Source organism: Mustela putorius, unplaced genomic scaffold, assembly GCF_011764305.1.
Source record: "Mustela putorius furo isolate JIRA1106 unplaced genomic scaffold, ASM1176430v1.1 tig00000193_pilon_pilon_pilon, whole genome shotgun sequence".
Taxonomy (NCBI): domain Eukaryota; kingdom Metazoa; phylum Chordata; class Mammalia; order Carnivora; family Mustelidae; genus Mustela; species Mustela putorius.
The window spans coordinates 1271527-1280280 of record NW_025421309.1 but is presented as its reverse complement, the minus strand read 5'-3'; the positions used below and the strand labels follow the sequence as shown (position 1 = coordinate 1280280).

Genomic DNA, 8754 nt, shown 5'->3' with positions numbered 1-8754 from the left:
GAAGAAAAACAAAAAGAAGCTGGGTTCTTGATGACTTTCTTGAGCTGCTGAACCTTCCTTAGAACGGCCTGACCCAGTGCTTGTTGTTAAATGAGAAATTAATATTCAAATGGGTAAACTATTATTATTGACTGCTTTTATTGTCATTTGCATCTCCCTGTTATCCCAAACTAATTTACTAGTAGCAACCAAGGGAGACTCTCGATCTCACCCTTCAGGGCTCTCTGTTACTTAACATTTGCCCCAAATAATGAATATCCATATTCATTTCAAAGTCTGTACCCAAGGTACTCTAATGTCATTGCCAACACATCTCACTTCTGTGTTGTAAGAATACTCACAATAAGGGAAAGAAATAAACCACATAGTCTTAGCTACATGACCATCTTCTATGTTTTCTGAAATCTTTCCTAACACTGAGAGAAACTGCTGACATTTCCATTAATGGAAACAGAAGCTTTTGAAAAGTTCGAAATTAGATACGAATGTCTTCAGCTAAAGACCTTGTGTAATTCAGAGCTTGGACAGTTTTGGTGGCAGCTCTTGTATCATTCAATAATACTAATTTTTTTTCTAAGGGTAGGCAATCTAGAGGGCAAAGAGATTTAAACTTTCATTTTCTGAGAAGAGAAAGTCCTCAACTGCAAGCCTCTTTACCCTGGGGCCTGGAAAACATTCCTTCCCACCAAGCATTTCTGTTCCACTCCAGCCCCCAGCTCTGCCAGGTTATTTGAGGGGGAAGGGAGTGGACATACTCATCCGGTGTTGTCTGACTACCTAGAAGGTGAAAGAAGGAAGGAAGGAAGGCAAGCTGTTTCTATTACCCAGAAGAGCTCAACAGGCCAGAAAGAATTAGAGCCATAGCCACCATGGCTCAAGGAAATGGGGGTGTTGGGGAGAGGTAGATCTGCTAAGCTGCTTCCTCTCTGGCTGCCTGGGCTGAGGGGACTATAGTCTATATTTTGGGAATGTGGGATTGTTTGCCATTGACCCAGGACCTGAACCTGGAAGAGTTATCCACCCATGCCATTGGAAGAAAGTATCTCCGACAGGCTCAAGGTCACAAAATTGACAGCCAATGGTGTGACTTGCCCAGCTTATTGGAAAGAGTATCATATTAAGGCATTGAGATTACCTTGAATAGATAAAGTTGGCAATTTGAACCATCACTAAGACATCGTGACACACAGACAAACTTCAAACTTTACAATGTCCATCACCAACATGTTTTAATAAGAGATGAACGTACACATTTGGCTTCCTCAAAATGTTGACTTCAAGCAGGCGTCTCCACGCAGAAGGTCAGTCTTCTCTGGCCTTTGATGGGATCCAGCAGCTTCCACCCTCCTGTTCTAGGTTCCCTGCCTTCAGGATGGGGAAAGGGCTCATGGAAACCAGATCCTGGAGGTGCATATTGTCTGCTGAGACAATGGCATCAGCCCTTCCTCCCGAGGCCAACCCCAAAACCAACTAACTGCCCTCTTTTCCTTTGCAAATGTACACATGTCACACATGTGGGCCCTCCCGGTCCTCCCCACTGATGGCAGAGAACTATTGCTGGACCCCCGGGAGCTGCCTCTATGCAAAGACCAAGCCGGCCCTTGACAGCAGGGGGAAACAAGAAACCAAGGGGCGGGCAAGGATTCCTGGTTCCCTGACCTTGCTGGGAGGGGGTGGTTGGTATAGAATTTTTTCCATTTCTCTGCCCGAGTAGCCAGTTACCCACCCCCAACATCCACAGCACTGAAACCTGAGTTAACTATTTTCTTTCTCCAAGAGTCACCAACCAGCCTGACCAACGAGGGGGTCAGAAAAGAAGCCCCTGGCATTGGCCTTTGTTGTTTCCAAACGGGAGGCCCCGGCTTTGGCTTTGGACTTTATCCTCACCTCCTCTGGCCTCAGTCCCCAATTCCTGGGGGAGGGGGAGGACGACAGCTCTCTGAGGTGGTCATCTGGTAGAAGCCCAGCCATCCCCACAGACCTGTAGATCTGCTGGATCCAGAGAGAGCAACTCCAGAGGGGACCAGGAGGGGACACGTGGCTCAAGTTCAAACACATGTCCATATGTCAGAGTCTCCGCTAATCAGGCCCTGGGGAGGCAGACCAAGGGACCTCTTTGGAGACAGCATCTCTCAGACCCAGGAAGAAGCTGTTCAGGCCACAGCCGGGTCACCTGCAATTTCAAAGAAGAAGACTCCGGGGCTGGGGATGGAGAAGAAACCTCCTGAACAGATCCCGTTGGCAGGTGTTGAGTCCCTCGAGGTGGGTCTCTACCAGGCCCTGGGCCTGGACTGTATCTACAGAGATGTGTGTGGGGTTGTTCACCAAGGGTTTGACTGGCTGACTCTGGGCGGCATCTGGTTGGCGACCGGTGAAACCGGCCACTCCTAATGTGGCAGTTTTCCCCATGCAGGTCCACAGGTTATTAACAAACCTCCCCCCACACCTCCAGAGAACCCCCCGGAGCAAATGCCTCCCCAGCCCCAGGGGGATCTCAGTGAATATGAGCAAACGGAGTCAAGACACAAAACCCTGTAGGTCCAGGTTGTCCTTTGGGGTGAGTTCTTGACGTGGGCTGTGAGGGTCAGCGCCCCAGCTGGGCTCCACAAGCTCCCTGCGCTCTATGGCCTCAAAGACCAACTCAGCCCTGCATCAGTCACTACTCCTGAGAGCCAGAGTTCGACCTGGTGACGCCTGTGCCATGCGTCCCTCGGCCGACCATCTCCTGGCCCCACTCCCGGTGGCTGGACTCCTGTAGTCCGCGGCCTTTGGTCTCGATGGGCAAGAAGCAGGAGGCCAGGGCGGCCAGGAGGCAGCAGCTGCTGTATACCGCCAGGGTCAGGTACACGGAAGATTCCAGCATGACCTGGGGGAGGGAGACATGGGCCCATGAGAGGGGATATTCAGGAAGTATGGATAATGCCAGGCCATCTTATAAGCCCTCTGTGGGATTACCCCATTCAGATCAGTCCCCACGACTAAGAGCAAGGGAATTGTCCCCATTTTTCAGACAGAAAAACTGAGCCTCAGAGAGGGCCAAGCAGAATACTCCACTCACACAGACATGAAGGATGGGCCTGGGGTTTGAGCTCACACCCCATCAGGCTCAAGGGTCTATATTCCTTCAACTACACTCTCTCAGAGCAGTACCTCTGTTTACTTTCTAGCTTAACAGCAGAGCCAAACCCCATTTTCTCACCTGCAAAATGGGTAGGGCAGTATCTACCTCCTGAGGAGAGGATACCCGAGAGGACTTGGCACGATACAGGCATGTGGCCGGCCCTCTGCTGCGGGTAATAGTGTCTCACAATGGCCACACACAGTGGCCCAAAACAGAGACACTTGGCTAAAACTTGTGGTGGAATTCTGTTTATGTGAAATATCCAGAACAGGTAAATTCATGCAAACGGAATGCACAGGGGGCGCCCATCTGGCTTGGTCAGTATGGCACGGGACTCTGGATCTCAGGGTTGTGAGTTCGAGCCTCACGTTGGGTGTAGAGCTTATTTTTTTAAAAAAACTCACATTGGTGAGCTGTGGGAGAGGAGACACGGGGAGTGGCTACCTCACGGACATGGAGTTTTATTTGATGGGAATGTTTCGAAACTAGACTATGAAATGTGCTAAATGCCACTGGATTGTTCACTTTAACATGGTTAATTTTACATTCTGTGACTTTTACCTTGGTAAAAAAAAAAATGATAAAGACAGGAAAAAAAAATGAATTGGCTATCAAAAAAGCAAAATGACTTCAAAATAAGATCCCTGGAAGTAGGGAGAAATGTTCCAAGACCTACCAGGGGCTACAAAATTCTGCAAATACACACGATCATGCAACTCAGAAACCAGGGCCTGAGACATGTTTCCCACCAAATCATGTTGTTTTCAATAGTTTGTTTTCATCTTACTTGTTCTAATCCAATTAGTTTTTGGCCAAATCCTATGGCACCCCCAGGGTCTTCTGGGGTCTCGGATCTAAGTCCCAGCTTCTCTGCTTCCTTCTCTGCTGTTTGACCTTGGACGAGTCTCTTTACCTTTTTGAGCCTATTTTCTCATTTGCAAGCGATATGACTCCTTTCATAGGATGGTTGTTAGGTAAGAGAAGGTGGTGCACACCACTGTGGGCTCTGCAGAAGGCTCAGCGTAGTGGAGCTGCTTACCATGCTTTGGCTTTTGTCATGCCTCACCCCCTGGTATTTGAGGGTGACACCCACCTGAGCAATGAAAGGAGTAATGAGAGCACCCACTCTTGCCATGCCGCTGCAGGTGCCCAGGCCCAGCGCTCGAGTCGCCGTGGGATAGACCTGAAACACAGGCATCCATGTGCTGTTGAGAAAATGTAGGATCCTCCCTCCTCTCTAGCTCAGGAGTGATGGGACTGCCCCCCGTGGGCAGGCCTGAAGTTAGCGTGAACCACACAGGTGTTGGTAACCACTTCAAGGGGTGGGAGACCAGGTGGGGAGTCTCATCTCAAGGGGGATAGGAAGTTCAACTGAGAAAGAAGGCAAGAGACCAAGCTGTGGATGGGAACCCAGTGAGGGGGTCCTTCCTGCCCTGGGAATTTCCCCCAAAGCTCCACCAGGAACTGGCGCACATTCAGAATCCAGACCCTACCCCACCTGCCTCTTTTCGTTCATTCACTCTGAAGGGTTGTGAGCTGCATTTCATAAAGACAGAGGTAGAAATGTTTACATGGTGTCTCAGTTTGTCACCGAGGGGCCCCCGTGCCTAGCTCTCCCTTGGGCAAAGTGAGATGTCACTGCACATCTTCCAGGTCAAGGGAACTAAAAAGTAGGCACGTCTTCTCCACTCCTTTTCCCAGTCTGCTGGCTTGAAGGAGGACTCAAGGCCTCCGAGGCCCTGTGGTAAGATTTCTCAACCTTAGTGCTAGGGACATTTGGGGATGGGTCCTTCTTCATGGTGGGGGCTATCCTATACATTGCAGGATGTTTGACACACCCCTGACCTCTACCCACTAGATGCCTGTAGCACCTTCTGCACTGCTCTCCCGAGTTGTGACAACCCAAAATACCCACAGGCATTGTAAATGTCCCCTGGGGGAGGGGCAAAATCACCCTTGATTAACAATTACTGGATGAGGAATTGGCAAGATGCAAAGAGCTTGGGTCCCTGAATCATACTGTGGAAGTGAAAGCACACCCATATTGGCCTGTTTCATTAGTGAGAAACTTCTGTTGTGTCAGTACATTGCACTTGGGGTATCTTTTGTTACAGCAGCTAGCACACCTCTAACAAGTACAGTCCTCAGTGTTGGAAGCTCAGGAAGAATGAATATACAGGGAAAAGCAAAGCTCATGCAGGATCCCAACACTCAGAAGTAACCATTGTCACATTTCCCTGTATATCCTTCTAGATTTTTCTATGACTGTAGATACATTGACATTCATTCATTTATTTATTCACTCAACAAATACTTTTGAGTGCATACCATATGATATTTTAATTCACCCAATGATACAGCAATATAGAAATAAATTCTCCTTATCAGAAATTAAGACACCTGAACTCCCTTTGACCCAGAACCTGTCCAGGTTTTCCTATATTCTTCAGGGGTCCCGACTATTATGAAGTTTGGATGGTATCCATCCAGATGCATTAAACATATGTGTATACAAAATATAGCATTATTTTCAAAATATAAATGGTGTCATATCATACTCACAGTCCAACTTGCTTTATCCATTCAGCATTATGTCTTAAAGTCCTATGGACAGCAGTATATAGACGTTTACCTCATTTTCTTTCACTGCTGCAATTATATTCCGTGATGGATAATACAGATTGATAGACGTTGGATTAAATGAGGGACACAGGCACTGACCAGCAAAAGCAAGTCAGGGGAGGGGGAGATCTGGGAGGCCTCCTTGGAGGAGGCAGGATTGGTGATAGGCCTGAGGTGGGGTGGAGGGAGCAGGGTTCAGGATGATGACTCAGAGTGAGGGTTCTGGAGTGTTGTGGGGATGAGGGATAATCTAGACACCCTCCTTCCCCTGGCACAGCATCTGTTACATAATATTCTCCTCCTTCTTTTGCTCCTCTCTAAAATAAGGTGAAATAAAATATAATAGGTATAAAAAAATTAACCCATAATCCCTGACTGTGGGAAATTAGAACTTCTCAGGCTCTGCTGTGTGAAGTGTAAATTCGTGCCACATTTTAGGGGGTGAGCTTTCAATTCCACTTAATGTTTATAGGCTTTAAACTCAGCAACTCCACCTTGACATTTATTCTAAGGGAAGCACACACATGCACATGACTATATAAAGCTGTTCACCTTGGTATTGTTTGTGATAGTGAAAAGTTGTAAAAAAATCCAAATATCTGTTAGTATGAGAATTATTATAAAATTATGATTTGCCCACACTATACTATATAGTATGGTAAAATGTAAAATATATATGCATATATGTACCATATAGTATAATATAGTATACAATATAAAGTATATATACTGTTTAGTGAAGTATATATATATATAATATATATAAAGTATATACCCATAGTATATACCACGGGTATATACTATGTGTGACATATATACATATATATAGTGAAGTATATAAACATAGTATATATAAAATATAGCATAATAAAAGAGTATATAATATACACTTATATACTGTATAGGAGTAAAGGGATAGCATATAATATATATGTATATACTATATAGTGTACTGTATAGTATGTAGTATACATTAGTATATTATATGTAGGATATACCATATATAGTATATACTGTTTACTTCACAGCATAGTAGAGCAAGGGTTGGAAACAACAAAGTAGATCCACGTGTCTTGTGCGCACTGTCTTCAATCTTCTCCTCCAAATTCCCTACCTCATTCCCTGCCCTGGGCCTGGCCTATGTGGATCGTTAAGGGCTCCTGGCCCTCTGGCTTCTGGTTGGGAAGATGGGAGCCCCAGTGGGAGATGGGAAGGAGGTAGAAGAGAGAGAGGTCTGGGTATTTATTCTCCTGCTCCTTCCCTTCCAGGTTGCCTCAGGCCACATGTGTCCCTCAACTAAGGACCACAACTTCTCTCTACATCTCTCTCCTGGAACTCTGGAACACTCCCCTCTCCTCATCCCACTGGCCTCGGGTGACAGCTGTGTCCCCAGCCACCTCCACCCCCATTGCAAGCTCTGGGGCACTGCTTTATTGTTTTTTTGTTTCCCTAAGTCTTGTCCCACACCATTGTAATTAGTTTCTTTATTAAGAAATAGTTGTTCATTTCCCCAGTTCGGTACCTGCACTAACATAAATCAGTATGTGCCTAGAAAACACTGAACTATTCAGAAAGGTGGTGTCTAGGAAGGGGGACCATGGGGCCCTTTAATTTTTGGTTTTATGCAGTTCGATACCATTTGGAACTTTTACATTGGACATCAGCTTTTATAAGAAGCAAAAAAAAAAAAAAAAAGAAAGAAAAAAACAAAAAACAAAACAATTGGAAGATAGCCTGCAGGAATGAAGAGCTTCACAGTCACTACTCAGACAGACTCCTGGACAAATCCCATTCTGAGGAGCCCAGGCTGGGTGTTTCTGGAGGCAGAGCTCACTCCTTCCCCTTCCCAGCTGTTCCCAGGCACCCCTCTTACCTCAGGTGTGTAAACATAGGCTGCCTGGAAGCCTCCAGAAATAAACGCTCTTGCAATGAAGAGTAACAGAGTGAGCATGTTTCTAGGGAGAGAAATAAAAAAAGAAGATGAGCACTTTTTTTTTTCTTTCCCTGTCAGCTTGTTTCAGCAAAGTCCTATCTGCCCAGGCAGAATTTATAACCTAGAAATTGGTACAGCCCAGCCCCACCCAACACATCCACACAGACACACAATCCTGGTGCCTTCTCGAAAGTCTGCCTTTATAAGTTTATTGTTCTCTGAAGTTCCGGGCTAAGAGCTGCAAACATCTGTGGTGCCCAGGTTGGTTGCAAGGTCAGAGAGAAGTGATACAAATCATTGAAAACCTAGACGGGACCTGACAGAGTCAGGAGCCAGCTGAGCCAGGGACAGTAAACTTCTATGCAGTATTTTTAGGATAATCCTGGTCCCCGACCCCCTGTTCCGTGGTTCCCCAAAATGCCTAAGAACATCAACATGTCAGGGTCTAAGCTTCCTCTCCAGACCTTCCGCACAGTCCTCATCAGCTTTGGTCTGGGGCCTCTCTGAGGTCAAGAGAGACACAAGCCCCTTCCATATTTTGAAGTCCTTGATAGATGGAAAAATAAAGAAATGCCAGAAAAGGGATTATACAACAGGACCTTGAAGTATTTCCCTTAAACAAAGGAATGCTTTTAAACCATACATAAATAGTTGTACCCATGATCTCACTGGGAGACAATGTCAAAAGTCTAAATGTGACGGTGTTGGAGCAAAACCTCCCAGCCCTACCCCCTTCAGAGGCCCCAAATTGAGTCTGATCTTGTGGTCAAGAGTCTCAGTCCCAGTGAGGGGCTGGGGCAGGGGGTGATCTCTCAGATCACTGACAGGAGTGCAGCCCACAGCTTACAGGCCCAAAGAGCCACTGACTATGACCTGAGACGTGAGCCTGCTGGTCGGAGAGAGCCGGTCTCTTGACCCACCTTCCAACACAGATGAACAGCAGGAGGCTGCAGAGGGAGAAGATGACAAAGCACAGGGCCATGGTCTTCTTGCGGCCCAGGCGATCGATGATCCACAGAGTCACAAGGACACCTGGGAGAGAGCAGGGACACTATAGCAGGCAGCTTCCAATATGGCG

General features: G+C 46.6%; 1 protein-coding gene across 1 annotated transcript in view; it reads right to left on the bottom strand.

Annotated features, from left to right (window-relative positions):
* Positions 1–1203: 1203 nt before the first annotated feature.
* LOC101680071 (SV2 related protein) overlaps positions 1204–8754 on the bottom strand; it is a 73788-nt gene continuing 66237 nt past the window's right edge. Inside the window, exons 13-16 of the mRNA XM_004779097.3 lie at positions 8597–8708; positions 7617–7698; positions 4215–4304; positions 1204–2866 (exon numbers count right to left, since the gene is read on the bottom strand). Of these exons, the coding sequence (XP_004779154.1) occupies positions 2660–2866; positions 4215–4304; positions 7617–7698; positions 8597–8708 (491 nt within the window). The 3' untranslated portion in view covers positions 1204–2659. The remainder of the gene's footprint in view (positions 2867–4214; positions 4305–7616; positions 7699–8596; positions 8709–8754) is intronic.